This window comes from Pholis gunnellus (genome assembly GCF_910591455.1).
Source record: "Pholis gunnellus genome assembly, chromosome: 15".
Taxonomy (NCBI): Eukaryota; Metazoa; Chordata; class Actinopteri; order Perciformes; family Pholidae; genus Pholis; species Pholis gunnellus.
The window spans coordinates 12,533,847-12,554,866 of NC_136542.1; the positions used below are offsets into that span (position 1 = coordinate 12,533,847).

Sequence of the window (21,020 nt, forward strand, 5' to 3'; positions counted from 1 at the left end):
AAGTAGGTGTGCACTTCATCTCTGCCATCATACTTGCCATCATTGTAATGAGCTAGGTTTCTATGGCAACTCTCCCTACAGGTTACTTTGTAACTCATAAGTTAATGCTTGAAAGAACCTGTTGCACCCTTTCCATATTGGAAAGCCCAGAGGGGCGAGGAGAGAGACGGGTTCTTTTGGAAATTGTTAACTGACAGAAAATAAAAAGTATTGGGAATTTTTCCCTATTCCAAAAAATTATTGTAAGTTGCAAGACCAAACCGAGACAAACTCCTTCATGATTACTGTTTTTGGTGGATTAAGTACTTCAGGTTTGGAGTATGCGATGTACTCACCTGCGCTACAGACTTCAGGTGCAGTCATCACAAAGTTTGAACGGTCCAGACCATCCAGGACACCAACACAACGTGAGCTTGATGGAGGAGAAGCATCAGAGTCCAAGGCCAATACAACCATACCATGCAGATTCACATTTTAACAAATGGAAAACTGAATTATTATTAATGACAGTAAATGATTTCCTTTCATGAATGTGGTCAGTGAAGAGGAGCACTGGTGTACTGACTGTGTCCTCGTTTGAAAGCACATGTTAAAAAGATAACAGCTATGGCTATGCATATATAAATATATATATATATATGTATATAAAACAATATATAAAATGTGTGTGTGTGTGTGTGTGGGGGGGGGGGGGGGGGGGGGGGGGGGGGCTTGCTTATCAGCATCCAGCAGACCTACTGTATCATGAAGTTAAGATTTGAACATTACACATTCCTCTGCTTCTAGCTCATTTATTTGAATATGTTAAAATGCCACTGCGGTTGCTAAGCTGAAAGTGTCACCTCAGCAAATGCTTCATTAGAGGTTTCAACTCACTGACTGCACTCCAGCAACCATAAAGCCACTGTGTTGTTAGACTCTTGGGAGTGCGCATGCATGTTTGTATGTGTGTGTGTTTGACAGTGTGTGTGACAAAGAGTGATTTTGAAAGACTGAGAAATTATTCTCCTGACACCTCATCATCTCCATAGCACTATTTGAAATAAAATGTAAATGCAACCATGTTATGAGACACTATAAGTCATTTTGACAAGTGCCTATCACCGTGTTATGCTTTACAGGTAATAAATATCCCATGGGCTTTTTTACAGGCAGATAGGTAGGCTGTGCAATATTACCACAGATTGTGTGAATATGTGAAAGAGGATAAATAATAGCAGCAACAATCATTCTCAATCTTCTTCAGTTTGCAGTGCATGGGTGTGTACGTGTGTCAATAAGTGACAGCTAAGTGCAGCACAGAAAAGCATTGCATAATTTATTACGACGAGGAGAAGTCATCGCTGCCAAATCAATACAATGCACTTAACAGATTACTAATATTGCATGAACCTTACCGCTTAGTTCTGCTAAAAATATCTGGTCTTGATACAAGGTCTTTGAAACAATAGCTGGCTCTTATACAGTCTTTTCAGTTTCCAGTGTCAGTTTTACTTTAACATCAAAATAGGTGTTTTTCCAATATTAGACTACATGGATGGGAGGACGAATTAAATTTGGAGTAAATGCAAGCGGGGGTCATAGGCCGGATTTTATAAATACTGAGGCCATGACTCCAGGTCAACCCTGACAACACAGATAACAAACAACAACATTATTAATATAATAATAATATTTATAGAAGTAACTTATAATAAAAACCCATAATGGGAATACATTTTTCGTGTTAGTGAAGCTTTGCAAGCATCATTAGCATTGTATGCATCATTGCCAGTGTTGATTTAGGCAACACAGAAATTACTCAGAAATCTAAAGATGGCCCAATATACTGTTGGAAAACTCAGGAATCAACCACATTCATGGTCATTAGGTAAACAAGTAATACACTGCTAATGTGAGTTTTAAGTCTTTTATTATAAAACCAAAAGAGCCTGTACATCACTTATAGTATAATTGCCATTCTTTTATATAATACTAATCAATAAGACTGAAAATAATACTCTTATTGATACAACTCTAAATAAATATCATAAATACATATAAGATTGAGCCAAATTGGCCCTGCCAATATTTATATTCACAGAATACAGTCCACAGATGAGGTCAGGGGAGGCCCGTCAGCTCTTGCTTTGGGTACGTGCGAGAAACAGGACTGAGTGTGGCAAGTATTTTAAGAAAGTAAATAACACTTTCCACCCTTTCAATTAAAATCCGTGAATGTTGTCCTTTCCCCCCCCTGTAGTGAAGCTGGAGACAGGTGCATCTCCAGAGTCTTCCTGATAGAGAGTCCATGTGGACCGAACATCCCGCCACACCCCCTGGGTGGGCATTGGAGGAACATGAGCAGACAGGGCTTTAAGACTGGTTAACAGAGGCTACTAGCGGAGCTCAGCCATGTCATGCCAAGGGAATGGAGACAGTGCCGTTTGCTCGACTGCGGCTGCGAGTCTGGACGCTGGTCTCTGTTAGCTCCTCGCCATGTTCCTCTGACTTCTTGTCTGCGATGGTGGCCAGGAAACGCAGAGTGACTGAGTCCCACTCCTCTGGCAGCAGCAGGAGCAAGAAGCCCAGGCAGATGATGCAGGTGGCTGCCAGGCGCACCACACTGAAGATCACCTCATGTTTCAAAACATCTACGGCTAGAGCAGGTGAAAGAAAGACAGGAACAAAAGAGAGAGCCGAAGAGCAGGACAGGGAGGGAGGGAGGGAGGGGGAGAAACAAAAACAAATTGAGATTAATTACATAAAGTAAGATAAACCACAAGACTCTGCGGCTGTAGGGGATGAGTGTAGCAAATGCGGCTTATAATCCGCACAAGCCATCCACTTTATCCTCTCTGTCTCTGCGGTCTGGAGCCCTGGGACAAGTTGCCGTAACCCACTGACCTTCATACGGTCCATCGTGGTTAAAGAAAAGAACTCGTCTGCAGGCATTTAGTGTCGCCTTTGCAACCTGATCCTCCCTCAGCGAGAGAATAGTTGCAGGTTCTGTTGAAGCACATTGATGATTGGGTTTCCAGGACGAGAGAGGCAGACTTGCTGTGTAATCTGTTTGCTACAGAGGCCCAAAGTGCTGACCTCTCAACAAAAGAACCACAGTGTGTGGGGCCATTTACTCTCATTTTCACGATCACATTAATTTCCACCATAATAAACAAGAAATAATAATCAGTGAATTGGAGTACTTGAGCCACATTAACAAACCATACCTGCATTGCCCGGAACACTGAGCAGTGTCCCTATGGAGATGAGAATGGGGTACGTCAGCACCACACCAACATGGACCAAGATGTTGAACACTGTAAAAGACACCAAAGAGGTTGAAAACAGCGGAGTACGATTTAATTAGAACTGATACAACTGGTCAATTAATCAATTAGTTGACTGACAGAAAATTATTTGGCAACCATTTTGATAGTTGATTATTCATTCAATTCATGTTTTTCAGCAAAAATGCCGAATAGTCACTAATTCTTTCTTCTTAAATGTGAAGATTTCCTTTTTTAGTCGTCTGTGATAGTACACTGAAAATGCTCTAGTTTTGTACTGTAGGTCAGAGACAACATCATATTTCCACCGGGGCTCTGGGAATGTGTGAGGCATATTTATATTATAGACCAAACCACAGGGTACAGATATAAGGTAGTTTGTGGAGTTTTTTTAGTCGTAATAGGGAGCAATGTTTTTAGTCGTGAGTCCCCATTTTGTTTAAATCATGCACATGCACACACAATGCGTGGCAGTGATAAAAAATAGCTATTAGCTGCAGCCCCAAAATAAATTCAAAATGCTTTCATAGAAACACACTCTTCTCTCTACATGAATGTTTATGCACTCTCACCCAGCCACAGTCCTGCCAGTCCACACAGGTAACCCCAGGGCAGCGAGGACAGTGAGCCCCAGTGCTCTACTTTGGTAAAGTAGAGGATGAGGGGCACGCAGGAGATGAAGATGAGATTGAAGAAGCCCATGGTGGAAAGGAAGTGAGCCACTTCTCCGATGTTGGCACTGCCCAAGAACATCTTGAACAGCACCTGGATGATGAGGAGACAACTGTTAATTTACACCGGTGACTTAAAGTCAGTGCAAAGGCAAACGCCCAATCGATTCAAACTGTAACGTGGTCTAACCTTGTAGAGAGCTGATGTGGAGGCGGACCCTACAGCCAACGCTACGCCCACAAAGGAATCCCCATGGAAACCGTCAGCATAAGCCATCATCACAATACCTGTGATGGCCATGATGGCTGCCACAATCTGCAGATAGAGATTCAGAGCCATCAGTGGCGTTGATACAATTCTTTACATCTCATTATCATCGTTGGTGTTTTCATACAGACCCGAACACCCATGAAACGGTCCTTCAGAACAATCCAGGACAGGAGAAAGACGAAAGCCTTGTGGCAGCAGTAGAGGGCAGAGACATCAGTGGCGGTCAGTTTCTTCAAGGCCATGAGGTACAGGTAGTTGGTCAGTGTCCATAGGATGGAGAAGGGTGCTGTTCTCTTTACGAATAGCTTGAGAGTCATCCCATCCTCCCCAAAGAGCTTGCTGCACTCCCTGTTTTAGAGAACAAGAGGTGTAAAAAAAGTGAGTGTGTCAACCCGTTTTCCTCTTGGAACAGCGTCTTTGTTTGTCAGGCTTTTAGTGTTGCTATCATGAGGACCAAGCTTTGAGGATGGAAATGTTGGTTGCTTAGTTGTCTGTTTCCTTGTGGAGAGTCAGGTGGTTTAAAATGTGTTCCAGGTGAGTGCAAAGAGCAACAAGGGCTCTAGTAGGCCGCCATTAGAGCTGTAATGGTAAACTGGTAACTGGATTACTGTTAAAAGTGGGATTATTACTTTACTTTGCTAAATATAAACACAACAAGACGACTATTTCTCTTTATTTTGGTGACGAACTTCATTGACACATCTGTAAATCTTCTGTCTGTCTGCTATAGCTCTTTTACATAGCAGTGACAATAACTGTAGCAAGCACACGTATTGTAAAAGGTTCTCAGGAATCTATTTGGGCAGATTGTAAATGTTTTCTGAATTGAAGGATAATTTTGTTTCGCAGTTTACCTGAATTTCTGTATGGGCGTCTGCTTCTCCCGTGTGGTAACCACAAGTCCGGAGTAGTAGATGGGGAAGAAGAAGATGTTCCAGTTGCTGCTGAACCAGGAGATGAAGAAGGGACAGGAGAACGACTGGAAGGTCAGCTTAACCACCTGAGTGGTACCCACCCAGGAGGAGGAGACACCCAACACCAGCAGCAGACCACCCAGCACCTTCAGAGCTGTGTTGGTACATGTCTGATAGGACTGGCTCTCTTCGCTGGTCTCACTGCCTGGTGTCTCTGCATTAGACTCTGAACCATCCTCTCCTGATGGGAGACAATAGGAGAAAAGACAATAACAGAAAATCGATGGCACCATCTCTACTTCCTGTTCAAAGGCCAATGAGAGAAGAAAGCCTCAACTATTAATATATTTGGCGCTTACATTGTGCCTCTATCTAGATTCTAATTACAAGATCTCAATGTTTTTTTTAAGCCATTCATGATCCCCAGAAGATAAACGTGATCTCCCTGACAATGGTTGACATCTTTAACTTTAGTTAAACTTTTTGCCATTTGTGGATCCATGGTGACAAGAGGATGAAGAGCCATGGGGATCACCTGACTTTTCCTGTAGTTCACATTTCACACTTATGGTTTTGAGGGAAATATCTCAATATGTCGATACCTCTCATGAATTCTAATGACTTTGATTATCACTAACTTTTCATCCAGTGCAATCAGCAGGTCTACATTTCAAATAGTCCAATATGGTCCAATTTGGTTCATGACCAACATTCCTGAAAAACTAATGATATCAACCTGAGCTGGACAAATGCCAAATGACACATGCTAAACTTAGAAGTAAACACTAAACATCCTTAACATCAGTATGCTAGCATTGCCATTGTGACCATGTTAGCATGCCTACATTTAGCATTCATGTCCAAGACCAATGCCATAGATTTGCATAAGTACAGCCTTACAACCGTGTTCCTAAATCATTTATATTAGCCTAACGTTGCACATTCTGTAAGCTTTGTATTCCTGTACATACAGGATGAAGGGTTGTGTCTCCCTGGCTGAGGTCCAGCACATAAGCATCTATTGATCAACTGCCTTAGTGATCACTATGCATGTCTTGCTGTAAAGGCGCTGATGCATGAGGCAAGGCTTTGATAAAAATGTGTTGCGTTAGCATTGTGGCTGTGCATGTCATAAATAGCTTTGACACCTCATGATGCAGCACGTACTGTAGACCTACACGCATTGTAGTCAGGTGTGCACAGAAACCTGATGCCCAGAAAGCAAGAGTAAACCTAACCACATGACATTCCACAGGAAAGTCATGTCAACCTTGGCAGCCCCTGTTTGGACTGTTGGTGCTTTACTGCTATGGAAATGTTGCCTTTGTGACATACTGGAACATGGAGTAACTGGGAAATAGCTACGGTCTCACCAGACATATAACACCAAAATTACATAAATATAGATACATGAATGGGATTTTATTCTAATCTAATTGTATGCCAGTGACGCATGGTTGATCTGGCCCAGTGCTTTAATGGACTGCGGGACTGAATGGCTTCCTCAACAGCGCTGAATAATATGTGAAGTGCTGTGTGTGTGAGCATTTCCGGAGAGAGCTCAGATCCGTTCTTTAACTTTCGACAGTGTGATCAATTTTCACTGGGGCAGGAATAAAAGATGACATGTGCTGGATGCCTGTGCTCTCTCTGCTAGCTCAGCACGTGAAGCTCTGCCATTTCCACCATGGCCACAGACACTAGAGCCCTGCGAGCACTGGAACTTGTACCCGTAGTATCTCCCCTCTACAGTAGCAGGGCATCTCTGGGATGCTCATTATTGCATCTGATAGTCTTTTGTTTGTTAACTGCCATGAGACCTCAGCAAAAAGCCAAGCAATGAGAGTAAAAGTAGTGTCACTGGCAGGTTTAATGAAAGTAGATTGCACCCACATGTAAATAAGTATTTGTAACATAGAATGTGAAGCACAAACTCTTTGCTCATGTAACCAATGATAGGAATATTGGTATTAGTTCTGTTTGTCTGTGTAAAGCATTTAGAGTGGTGAGTCTCTGTGTCCACCCTTAAACTAAGTCGATAAGTGTATTTCCTAAAGCCACATCTTTCATTCACAAAAGAACTCAACAGTCTTGCCACACTTACTTTATAAGCTTAATGAATGAATGAGATCATCGCTGGCACCCAGTAAGAGTATTAAAGCCAAGTCCTGGCTGTCACTGTTATACCCGAGAAAGAATGGTGAAAATAAAGTCACAGATTTGAGCCATGTCAGTGGAAGCAGTGGTCAGACCCTTTACTTAAGAAAAAAGAGAGAATTGTCCCTTATGAGTGATATTTTACATTGTTAGGCTGCTAATACTGATGTATTGTACCAGTGCATAGTATTCTCTGAAAACTAACAACTTTATACACCGTTAGGCAGTTCAGTCCAGAGGTTACCAACTGAGGCATCAGGCCGCCTCCAAATGGTTAAAGAGATCTCAGGGGTCACCAGAAGATGATAGTGGCTGGAGAGAGGAAAACACTAACTTCTGCTACATGAATTTGTTTGTCTGTTTTTGTGAGATTTTGTAAAATTGGATCTCAAAAGGTTATTCAAATAAACCCATATGAAAAGTTTAGAAGGGAAATGTGTATCACAAAAGTTCATCATCATTTTGTTAAATCTTAATCTAAAAAGTTACCAGAAACTACGGCCATCAGATGTAGTGGCATAAAAACTACAATATGAAAGGAAGTTGAGCAGAAGTATAAAGTAGCATAGAATGGCTCCTCAAAACTGTACATAAGTACAGTGCTTGGCGTAATGTCGGCTAATGAGTTACTGTGTCGGTGCAGCACTGGACTTGAGTCTGGCCAAACTGCAGAACTACATTTTCCAGTACCATGTTTGAAGCAAGAGACAAAAATAACCTTCAAACTAAGTCACAATGAAACGCTTTAGCATCCCAAAAGTGTAAAACTAATGACCACTGTCAATGAGTCCCACTTTTTAAAAAACTGTTCAATGAAAAACAGTTCATTACGGACTGTGACTGAAAAAACTCTCAGATAAAATGTTTCAGCTTACAGTATATCCCAGCTGGGAGCAGATCTACAGTATTTTGTGAAAGCAAAATGTTCAACACCGATACACTTTATTTTGTGAAGGGATCATCGAGGGATTTGGACTAATTACATTCTGCCACAGCAAGGATTCTTAATCAACCTAATGCGTTTGGTGGTTGCTAACTGGAAAACAGATCTGATATTTCTGCAAGAGAGAAGCAGCTTTTTTAATTATTTGTTTCCTTTATGTCTGCCTCTCCTCCTCCACCGGGCAAGATGGTTCGTGTTTCATAGCACCGACGAAATCTAAAGCTTTTAGTGTTGGATACGGGCTCTTCTGTCCTGAGGTAAAAGCCACTACAGGCTGATCTGGTGCCAAGATGCAGTAATATCATAACTCTATTATTCCCCTGCCTCATAAAAGCAGCTCTCGTGGCCAAAATTGTATTCTCTTAACAGGCAGAGTTATTGCTGACTAATATTGCTGCTGAAAAGTTGCAAAGGAAGCAATAATGCGCGTCAGCACAGTGTTGCAGTGAAATATTTAATAGAAAAGTTAATTTCAGTCAACTCAAAGAAAGTGTGTTCGGCTCAAATAGAGCAGTAGTCTAAAAGTATTTAGAATTATTAATGTGTCCGAAGTAATTTGGTGCATAATTATGAACTATGGGATGTGTCTCATATAAAAAGATGATGATTCAGAATCCAAAGGTTTTAGTTACAAAGTCATCACATCAAAGTATGAATAAATGCCTAAACATTAAAATGTAGACAAACACTAATATTAGAGTCAGAACATCTGCTTCAAGTATGTGACTACAGTTGAGTTTAAGTTCTTTTCCACCTCATTACAGAAATCACAGAGCTGCATAGGATCACTCACTACTGGCACCCATTAACAGAGCTTATCTACTCTGTGTGACGCAGCATCCTGCTCGAACCTCACATTTCAATCCATCCTGAGTTTTATCCCCACCACTGACACTGCATGCTAGTGACATTGATGGATGGACCCCTGCCGAATCCAACACGAAGCTCACGGTCACGTCTGCAGCATTACGCCGGCTTACGGCGGGTCAAACAGCAATAAGTCTTTATCTAAGTTAGGTCTGAAGATGTGACGTGGTTATGATGATTCCGATGAAAAGGTGATGAGCGGTCTCACTCTATAATCTCCAATATCTCTAATAAAAATGTGGATGGATTTAGGTGAAGTTCAAGGCTTTTAGGGATGCTCAGTTAGATGAAGGAAGGACAGGTGAACAGAATGAACAGATGTGAAAGCAGCTGACTTGGGCCTGTTTGGTTTTATTTTACACCAGTGCTGGGCAGCTGAAAACATATGCTGCTGCTACAACTACGCCTCCTGTCAACACATTCAGCTTCTCAACTCTGCCAGCAGGACACTGAAATGATACAAATGTGTTTTTTTACACCATCTAGAGGTCTAAAAGTCCAGATGGAAAAATAGTTCAGTTCCGCAGCTGGTCTTTAGATTTTAATTTAAATAATATCTCGTGTTCAAAGCAAATGTAGCACACCACTGACTTAAGAAGAACACACCCGCATCCCACTATTTCATATGAATACCTATACACTCTATATGACACTTCAGCACATGCGATGCCTTATGGGAAATAATATGTCATCAACTGTAAAAGCTGTCAAAAAAGAAATATATAAAAGTATCCCTATCTGAGCTAACGATGCAATTAACTCAGTTCATGCTAACACCCCGCCTACACATGAAAATAGACATAGTTTAGTATAAATGGTGTCCTGGGTCGATCTGGTTCTTTCGGTTTACCTTCAGAGATGGGGCAGGTCAGGACCTGAGTGCTGTACGAGCTGAGAGGAGCCACTCGGGCTGAGTGCTTCTTCATCCTCCGCTGGGGGCCCAACAAACTGTCCTTCCTTGGGAAGCGTGTGTACGTGTGTGTATGTGTGAGTAAGTATGCCCGGGCTGCTGCTGCTGCACGCTCAGCAGCTCCTCCTGCTAGCGCCGTGCATCCTCCGACTCCTAACTCCTCCGTTTCTTCTTCACGCTCTTGATTGGCCCCCTCCTCCCAGGTCTCTGTCAAACCCTTCTGTCTTCTTCCCAGCACTCAAGTCCTGACTCTCTGTTCCTCTCCAGGCCAGCGATCTCACTGTTACTGGTGCTCTTGACTCTCTCTCTCGCTCTCCCTCTCTCTCTCTCTCTCTCCCTCTCTCTCTCTCTGTCTGTCTGGATAGTGACACAGCTCAGTGGAGATAGCTCAGTGGAGGTGCAGTCAAGTGGAAACTCTACTGTTGCACTGTCATGCCGGGATCCAGCAATGCCACTGTCTCCAAGGGAGACTGAGCTTCAAGTGTGTGTGGCATGGCGCAATCACTCCCCTCATCTCTTTCTATCCTCCCCCTCCTTTTTTCTCTCTGTCTCGCTCGCTTTTCCCCTCCTCTTCTTTTGCTCCACAAATCAGCAGCTTTGTTTGGAAGGTAACCAAGCAGCCCGGGCTAATTATGCTGCGTTAGCTGCTGTCCCTTTCTTTTCTCCCTCCTCCTCCCCTCCCCTCCCCTCCCTACCTGACCAGGCTCTTCTCCCTCCTTCCCTCCCTGTCTCTCTCCATATACTCTTGTCCCCTGTCTTCCAATGACTCTCTATCTCTTCTTTGCACATCTCCTGCTCTTCACTACTCCTTGAGGGTCAGATTATTAGTAGAGCTCTCTCCTGTTGCTATCACCACTGCAACATTAATCAGTTGAGCCATGTAAAAGACAACCATCACATGTAAACTCTGTGATCCACTGAAGTAATCCTAGTGCTCTAATGGATAAAGGAGCCCCAACCCACATGGTACTCACACCAATACTACACATTTCCACAACACTACTATGATATGCTACACACGTCATATTTCCATCTTCCAGACGGCATAAAGGAGATCAAACTTCTCTCTACTATTTGCAACTTTAAATCAAGATTGGAATCAATCTAGTTATCTGTTTCTGACACTGTGATTGCCTCTCATGGTAACAACAAGAAGCAGGTCAACACAATCTCTGTTTGTCATTCCTCTCACTCTGATCATATGTCGCAACATAATTCTATTGAAGACACTTTTTGTGCAGGTTTGCTTTCTCCAGCAGTGGTAGAAAGTAGCATTTACTTAAATACTGTTCTTAAGTTCACTTTGTACGTAGCTGTACTATTATCACTGTGGGAGACTTTACAGCGTTAGTTTAAAGAGGTAAATATTGTACTTCAGTATTTATTTCAGCAAATGTGATGGCTAGGCTTGAGAAGTTTGTTCATGCAAAAAGTCCATTAAGTTTGTAATATTTGATGAATTGCTAGGCTTTAAACCAGCCAAAGGTAGTTTGAGCTACTAGCATCTCAATCACCTGCAACATTAAAGTCCGGCTCACTATGTCAATAACTCAACACTTTGACATGTAATGTTGCTTGTAGAGCGATGAGGCTCCAACCACCCAGCTAGAGTGAAGAGGCACTGCTCTGCCTGAACAAATGCAATATGTCCTCACTTTAACCCATCATACTTACTGTAAGCACATTTGACTGGTGCCTCTTCACTGTTATTTCAAAATCTCAGCAGGACGTTTACCGTTAACGGAGTGTTTTTACATGAAATATTTACATTGTGATGATACGACTTCAATTAGAGATTTCAATACTTTTTTGTTGCAGTCAAGGGAAACCCTCTCATCAGCAAAAGCTGTGGACCCGAGGAGGGTCAGTCTGGGCCATGAGAGTCACCCTCGGGACTGTGGTCCGGATTTTCCATCTCAAGGAAAGTCCTACAGCCATTCTATCTCCAGCTGTGGTTTATCTGCCTGAAGATTTAATGGACCTAAATACTGCTTGGGCCTTTACATAAACAATATATCAGTGCCTAGCGTATGAGTTCCGACACATGAGGCCTTGCAGCCTGGAACATGATCTTAATGTAACCTATGCTGTGATATGCTTACCCTCTCACCAGTAAAATCAATTCTAGCCAGGCCAGAAACAGTAGTGCTATGACCTGAAATAGAGAACGCACTCAAATGAACATGCAATATGGTAGATGTCTATATCGGGTTGTTAAGAATACTAAATGAATGCTATTTTACTGTCACTTTTGTGTCATTATATCAGTATCACCATGAGCCCCCTCCCTTCCTGTCTCTCCGATGCTCATCAGCCAAACTTCTGGCACTTCCATAGAGAGTGTAGCAGATCACAGTACTTCTCTGTGTATTCCTCAAGCTGTGAGAGACAGCACCGTTTTTGTTTGGCTGATTGCTGTGTAGAAAAAAATCCACCATGGTAATAACAGAATTAAAAATTGAAGAGACGCTTTGAGAAAAAAGCAACACTGTTGCGTTTTCCATGATCAGTGAGTGTGACCGAATGAGTGCAATACTAATGCGTGAGGTGATGTGGTGAGAATGAGGCTTGATTAACAAATGTTTGGTCAGGTGTAAGCAGGGGATGAGCTGGGGGTATGGATCCCCTGATACAAGGAGGGTTAAACTTAAAAATAGCCCTGCTGATGAGTGGAGCCAACAGCTAGACAGGGAGGGGACAGAGAAACCGTCCAGTCAGCGGAGCCCAGGATGCTAATCGCTATCAGATTAAGAGAAATACCTGGAGCATGTGTTCTACAGGAGACCACAGTTCAATTTCTAATTTACTTAAAATGCTTGTTCCTTCTCTATTTATTCATTTATATTATTAGATTATTTTTCTATTGTTTTTAGGAATATCTTTAGCTTAACATGTCTCAAGTTCATTGCCAGCTCACAAGTTCACTTGTTTTGTTTTGTTTGTATTCTTTCACGTCAGGAGCTGACAATACCAGAAGATTATATTTAAATGTTTTGCCTCTTCATCGATTTGTGGCCCAAAAGCCTCGTATCAAACAACAGAAAGTGTGCACTTCTTGGTATAACACTACGACAGCACCACAAACTACTTTAAATGATCATTAGTTGAATTAATTCCTCTGTAAAACAGTTTCAACAAAAACCCAACATCACGACCTTCTATTACCTAGCTAGGTGTAAATAATAAACAGGAAACTGAGTGTATGTAACACAATGGTACTGTTGCATCCCAGATCAAAGCACAATTGTACCCAAACCTCTCTCAGTACCTCCATAGCAACACTGCACCTTGTGTGTATTGATGCACTTTCCGGCTCTTTTGTCATTTAGATTAACCACTGCTCCTCAGTTTATGGCACAAGCTCTTTTGTTTTTAGCCCCTCTCTTTTACTCATCACATCTCAGTGAGGACCACGAGGATGAGAGATGAGAGACTGAATGTTATCCGCAGCTGATGTTAGCTGTAGAGAAGACTGGACAGACCCTGAATCAAGTCCTGACTGTTAGCTTCCATAGACCTCATATTATCAACTCAACTTCATGTAATTAGAAAATAGGGACATCTAGTGATCGATATGGTGGATTACACATTGCAACAAACACCAGATTTGGACATGTTTTACATACTGTGTATCAACATATTCATCCTGCACTCCCACATAACAGGAAGAAGCTCAGCTAAAGCTCTTGATAACCATTTGAACCTATATGCAACACAATTCCAACACCGAAAAATAAATAGATTCCAACAGTATTTTAGTAATCTACGATCAAAACTCACTGAACTAGCAACCGAGGAAGAGAAAAAATAAACTTTATACAGCCATAACCATAAATTATTCATGGTTTCAAGGATAATTTATTGTCATTGTGCAACACGGGGTTGCACAACAAAATGCAGTAGTCGCCCATTTGCTACACAAGAAAAATAAAAACAGCAGTGCTTTTCCTGGACATTTTCTAAACTTGCATCAAAAACAATTCTCTGGGCAATATGGCCAAAATGTTTACACTGTCAATCAACTTTCACTGTGTTTTAGCTCAAAGATATCGCTCTCCTGCCGTCCGCCCTTCAAGTGCAGCTTGTAGATCTGTATGCCAGTGACTTCATATTTTGGCTGCCCCCAGCAATTCACTGTTGGGCTCCTATTTTGTATTTCTGAACCCAGTCACCTCCAAGTTACCATTAAGTACATAGCACACACTGCACTATACTGTGAATGGCAGCTTCAACCAGCCAAAACATCTATGCTGTACTACGTGGCCCTGTCTGTCTCTCTACAAGACAAAGCCACGTCATGATTAGGTAATTAATGCAGAACATTTTTTTTTTACTTTACTTTACTTTACCCTTTTCGTTAAAGGGTGACTTTATTGTTGTTGTTGGATTTGCTGACCACAGGAGGGCAGTGTTAGGCTGCTGATAGGACTGCTGGTGTACTCAGCATGATGGGAAAGCAATTACAAACCTTTAACATATTGTGCCCTTCTATTATGTAGTATTACTTCATGGTTTACAGAAAAGAGCTTCGAAAAAAACATTTAATCTCCTGATGTACAGTACTACAACGTACGACCAATATCACAGAGTCATAGTGGCCTACAGGTCAGCAGTTCTGTATCTCCCGTGGAGAAATATTGCAGCCATTACTCAGGTTTTTGCTCGTTCCCAGGAGCATGTGAGACTAACAGCACTCCGGGAGTCATTCAGGCAAAGCTCATATCCCATTCGACGCTAGGCTAGTTATAAATAGCACCGAGTGAGCAGGCATGGGAACGGGACAGTCCAAAATAAGTGCATGCACATACAGAATGTTTTAGGCAATGTCTGAGGAGGACGGTGAATTCACCTGCTGTTAACGCTGGATATAAATGGTTTCAAAAATACAAAGTGAATTACCAATCAGTACAAGCATGAATGGATTCAAAAGCATGTCTATTTCTCTTTGTATATCTCTCCAGACTTTCTCTGTAGACGGACATAGACATAACAACACACCCCATTGTGATAAATGGCTGCATTTCACACCCTTCCTTCAAAATGTTCCTCTGAGTGCCTCCGTGTGTTATTGTTGTTGTTGTCTTGGTGTGATGCTGGCGGTGAACAACACAGGCACAGTGCTGAGCGGCACTGCAAGTACCTGTCATCTCTCCTGTACCATACATATTTACACAGTGTGCTTGCACTATATGCCCTTTTCTAAATTGGCCAATCAAAACATAGTACCCAGCAAATTATTGTAATAGTTTCGCAGGAGATGCTGAGGAAGCATTTTCTGCAAACACCGTTGTTGTTTGCTGCAGCAGAAGCCAAGTGGGTGCTGTAAGAATATGTTGTCCTTTCTTTTTCTGATTTAAAGTCAATTTCATGACATTTTTCTTTTAGGAAATATAGTACCTTGCTTATTAAGCATGCCTTTTACCTTGTTACTTTCAGGATTGTGTCATGAATGTACTGTATGCATTACAGCCCAGAACCTGTCACCAAATGTAGTCCACAATCCTCCTTGGAGGCATCTTCTAATTCAACGCAGATGGCAAGAGTCAATAATAAACTGGCACCAGAATCTCACTAAATATATCATTACCCCATAGGCTTGGCAGGGTGAGCCCACTGTTCTATTTAAGTGCTTCTTTTGTCTTACCCTTCGTGGAAAATTATATTTAGCCGATTGAGGGATGTGTGATTTTCAACTCAAGGTTTACAAATGTGTAAACAAAACAAAGTGAACAAATGGGACACTTTCGGGCAGAAAGCAGCATTGAACAAAAGTGACTTTTCACGTTCTAGATTCTAAGAATGAATCAAATACATTTAAGAGGAATACGGCTGTGCACAAAACCAGACGCCTTCACAGTGACAGCGCCAGCAACAGCATGTTTAATAGCTGTGCAAGCAGGAAAAATGGTGACAAGTATGCTGCCCTGAGGAATACCTTCTGTTGACTCTGGCAAGCATAAAATCAGTTGATGGATAGATGGAGAAAGGATCTAGGGCTACGTGTGGCATATTTCATCAGAGAAATGGGAAATGTCTCTCAGATCAAATAACCCCTCAGCTCGCAGATACACTGGCTTTCATATTCTTGGAGTGGATGCTATTACAATCCACACCTGCTCCTTATACCTGAAATTACACCACAGATGAAACCCCATCTTTCATTTATGTCTGATTCAGTATACAGTACGCCATGAGATGGGAGAGACAAAAGCCTGGGAACAAAAGCTGCAACTAACTGCCATCTATTGAGTCACGTATTACATTATTCTTATTCTTATTCATATATTCAAATGCCTTGTTTTGTCAGACCAACAGTCCAAAACACCAAAGACATTCAGTTTTCTATCATATGTATCAAAAAGGAGCAGAAAATCTTCACACTTGAGAATTTTGAACCAATGGATGTTTGGAATTTGTCAAAATTGTTCATGACAATATCTGTTAATCGACTTATCATTGCAGTGTCATTGGGAATAATAATATCTCAAGATATCACCTTTGTTGATAGTGTATGTTGACATTCACATTGTAGATCTGGCCAACCATTTAGGCCATTTAAACCTTTACAAATAACTAATGAATAGTGTGAATTCTGGCTTCTATAGACCTATAGTCCTCTTTTGTTACACAATATCAGACGCCATTGAACTGTTAAAGTTGTTCAATCTGTTTTCAATTTAAAGTTTTGGGTACCACTCGTTAATCAGGTATTCTTCCAATAGATGAATCTGGAGGAGAAGATATATTCTCTAATGAAAGTGTGTGATTGCATTCTTGGTTAATCTACTGCAACTGACACCTCTGATAGATAGGAGGCAGTTAATGAGAGACAGGCTCATTTCTTTTTCCTCAGCCTCAGCCTCAAAAAAACCCATTGAGGTGCTCTCAGCTCATATCCAAAAGAGCCTCAGCTGAAACTGATTGAATGTACTTGTCAGAGTAATGGGTTGTGTCACAGAGTGCTAGGGTTCGGTACTAGATCTGAGTAGGTTCGTCGTAACATTACATAACATTATAACATAACATTAGTCGTTAAACTTTTTACATAACAGCCAGAGGGAAGGAGCTTACGTGAAAAGTCCAATCCATTTGGGGTGAAAGTGTACGAGCATCTTTCACAAGAGGCTCAACGATAGATGACCAATTGGATCTTTGGAGATGGCCTACTTTCAATAATAACGACACAGTGCAATGAATAGGTAAATTAAGTAACACAGAGGTGAGTACCTGCGACTTCTCTGATGCTACAGATCCTGATCTACACCCCTTGTCCCATTATCATGAAGCCATTTGTAAAACCACTGATAAGCTGTGCACAGAGGATTGCCATGCTTGTTCTTTTCCTTTACTAGAATCCCACCAGCAATACTTCAACAGAACTGGAGGGCAAGCTATAAAGATCAGCCCTGAACAAAGTGCACCATCAGCTCTCTTCTCCAATCACAGCTTATTGTCTCCGAGTCAGCAGAATTCAGAGCATTGCTCTACCAATCAAAACCACGTTGACAAAGGAAAATTATAGAGAAGCTTAAAGTATTGAGGCGCTGCTATATCTCAGGCATATCTTCCTGCGGTGCAATATTCACATGCCCCACAGGAAGAGCTGCTGTGTTTGTCATTTGGAAAATGTACAGTTTTAATTAAACATTTGGAATTCAATACGAGGCTGCCATGTAAGTCATTGTTTGCAGAGTTCAGTAACATGATGTGGACAACATTAGGCGACAGTTTAAACAAGTGACTCTGAAATTGAATTGGAAAATTCCGGTGTAATTAGTGCATGACACTTTGCTGTGTAATTGCACAGCCTGATTTGTTTTCTCTCTCTCTCCCTCTCTCTCTCTCTCTCTCCTCTCTCTCTCCTCTCTCCTCTCTCTCTCTCTCTCTCAGAGATGGATGGGCCAGCATCACCCTGCCTCCAGCTCATAGTGACATGATTGACATCACGTTGCTCAATAATAGACATAATTAAAACCCAATTAGCTAAGTTTGAAAAGGGGTAATTTGCAAATGTCTAATTAAAATAAAGAGAAGATACGTGCATTGTTTCTTCTTCCCCACACCACTGGCACAGACTGCATTTTTGTTTTCTGTGTAAGAATAAAATCCACTGATACACGTAGTCTATTCATTTCTATCATAACATTCTCATAAAAATATGTTGTCTTTAATTTACGTCACCGCACACCTGGGAAAGACAGGCGTGACATTGTCGCATCCCCCGATGAGGCCATCAGTGTACTTTATTTCCTTTGCACTCACTTCTATGACTGGAGTATCCCGGGTTGTAGCCGTAGTAGCCGGTGATCCTCAGAATCCGGTCTTCTATGTCGTGCAGCCCGTTGGCAGTCACTTTGGCGCTGCCGTCCGTTAAGACAGCGCAGCTGCCACCGGTCGGCGTCGCCTTTTCCGGCAAGTGCGTGTTTATCAGGGGCTCCAGCCGGATGCAAGGCTGGTCTCCACTCTCCAAAACACTCTCGGTGCTTATCATTGTAGGTCCGAGCGGACAGAGATCAGAAGGGAGCGGGAATGAGCCCTGATCACCATGCGGGCTGCATCAACAACGAGCAACAAGAGGAGGACATCCGAATCCACATTCACATTCCTTCAGTGAGGCTCCCGGACGCAGAGCAAGGTTATCACACTTCAAGAGTCTGGCAGACACCAAACGCTAGGGGGCGTGGCACTTCTATCACATGCTTTGAATTCAAAAACGTGGCTGTTGTCAGCTGTGTGGCGCAGGAGCCAACATTAATTACAGCCTTCATATAAGCAAGTTTCTAAAAGCTAAAATCTTTATGGCATTATGAAAATGCTCTGTGAATTACAGTCGCTGTGGTTTTCATAATGAATTATAATTCGTATACTTATGGTCATTTTAATGTCTATATGATATTCTATATTGTGATACTCTTCTGTGTTCATTGGGACAGCTAGGTGGTATTTTAATCTTTTTGATCTTTGGTCGCAAATGTACCACTATGACTTTAATATTGATGTACGCAGGTGACGTTAATGTGGCCTTTGGTTTCACTGTGATATTCCTGTAATATTTGGTTTGGGGATTGATATTTGCTTCTTTTTAAAGTGAGCTTTCTTGATCTAAAAACATCTTCTCTCTCTTTTTGTATCTCAAAATAAACCACCGGAAGTTAATTTGTCTAAAATAACCGCATTGTCTGCAGCTGTTTTTAGGAAACAAACATGATAGATATCCACACACTTAGATCTATGCAGAGAACACTTTATTTTTAGCTTTCGTTGTAAAGGACCTCAAAGATTCAACAAATCTTAGCTCTTCATTTAACCCCACACAAAAATATCCAACATGATCACCAAGAATTCATTCTTAAGACACTATTTTCAGCATCCATTCACTGCTTCTTCCTGTTCTCTGATATTTGTGGACTACTCTTTCTCGACCCCTCTGTGATGCTTCCATTGGCTGTTCACAATAAAAAAAATGAATGTGCTTTTGAGAAACAAACGTGGCACAGGTTTGTCTCATACACTGGTTTACAGCTGTTGACTCCCCTCGACACATGAATGCAGGCCACAAGTGTTATTTTTATTTTTGTTTCTTTTCCTGTAAATATAAAAGTTTACAGGTATTGAAGTTTGTGCACAATATTTTATGCCATAAATAAAGTTTTTTCTTATCATTTTCAAACGCGTATTATAACATGAATTTTATTCTAAAGTTAAACCCAGAACAATCCCCTTTCCTCTTTCCTCTCTTTTCCTTGGCCACAGGTTTTCTGGCTGGCTCGCGAAAGCTCCACTTGACTGGATCCCCCAGCTTGCAGATGCTGCGCAAAAAAAAAAACTGGGCTCCAAATCCAATAACACAAGATGCAGTATTTCAGTGCCTCTCCGATACGCCTCTTTCCAAGTCCTCCACTCTCTGTGTGAAATCGATTCCCAGTGTGTGGAGAATTTGCGCCCCTGTTGGCATTGTTGTGCAGACACATGCTTGGGTTTATGATGCCCTTGGACTCCAGAAGTGCTTCCTCCCCCTCTCTTACTTACTAAACCAATCTCCACCTCATGTTCTTTTGTTTCAGTTTGTTTGAGCTCCAAAGCACTTATCTCACACGTTCAGTTCAGGGACAGCTTTGTGGCTACAACAATGAAATGCCAATGCCCAGAAAGTTTTTCAACGCTTTTTGAGAATTGCTAATTTATTATTGGACACTTTCTTACAAGTTTGTGCCGCTATACAGTCCAAAAAAAGTTTTCTTCAATCGCCTACTTTTGTTGTGGCTCTACAATTCTGTATAGTTTATGCAATACAAAACATAAACAGCTGCATTACAATATTAGGTGGTGGCTTTCTGTCATCAGGTGCTCGTCTAAGTTATTATTTTCAGCTAGAAATGCTTCGAAAAAAGACTTCAGTTCAAAAGGGAAATTTGCTCTCTGCCAGTGGTGGGCTCGTTAAAACTCTTTGCAGCTATAACCAACAATAAGCAAACTGTTTATGCATGAGCTGTGACAAAGCAAGTGCAGGCACTGTGCAACTGCAGGCACACAGAGCACCGTAGTGCGTCAAAGTGTCATCACTGCCAAGTGATCTCCATAGGAATCATTCAATCCTTGGAGCGATATCTTAAAAGCAATCATGAGAGGAGGTTTCTCGTATCTTCTTTAATATGATTTCTTATTATCCCCCAGTCATGAGTATGGAATGAGGTTTCAGAGGAGCATGATTAGCATTCATAGCATCCCCGGTGAACATTGTTTCACCTTCCTCTCCTCTAACCTCCTCTATTTCAGGAGAATTAATCTACGAGTCTGAGCCTATTATCATGTTCATTACATCCTTAAACATTTCCTATTATTTGTTCGACTCGTGGTGAGACAAGCAATCTTGCTGTTGCTGCACAGCTGTGTTTATTCTGTGCTGCTTGTTCAGTTAGCGTGAACAAAGAGTCTGGCTTCTATTTTTAGATGCTGGTTCTGATTTTGATGCTGAGATATGATGTATTTTTGGAGATAAATCAAATAATAGTTTGACC

At 41.6% G+C, this 21,020-nt stretch overlaps 1 protein-coding gene across 2 annotated transcripts; it reads right to left on the minus strand.

The window, feature by feature from the left end:
* Nucleotides 1–2,397: 2,397 nt before the first annotated feature.
* slc35f4 (solute carrier family 35 member F4) lies at nucleotides 2,398–18,493 on the minus strand (the record flags this gene model as incomplete). 2 transcript variants are annotated; one of them, XM_079174838.1, is made up of 7 exons in its annotated part: nucleotides 2,398–2,639; nucleotides 3,210–3,299; nucleotides 3,842–4,034; nucleotides 4,131–4,256; nucleotides 4,340–4,559; nucleotides 5,066–5,366; nucleotides 18,265–18,493. In XM_079174838.1, 7 exons carry the CDS (start codon nucleotides 18,491–18,493, stop codon nucleotides 2,398–2,400), a joined length of 1,401 nt encoding a protein of 466 aa, XP_079030964.1. The 2 variants fall into 2 exon arrangements, with proteins under 2 accessions (XP_079030964.1, XP_079030965.1); XM_079174839.1 differs by lacking the exon at nucleotides 18,265–18,493 and adding an exon at nucleotides 9,943–10,018.
* Between the last annotated feature and the right edge of the window lie 2,527 nt (nucleotides 18,494–21,020).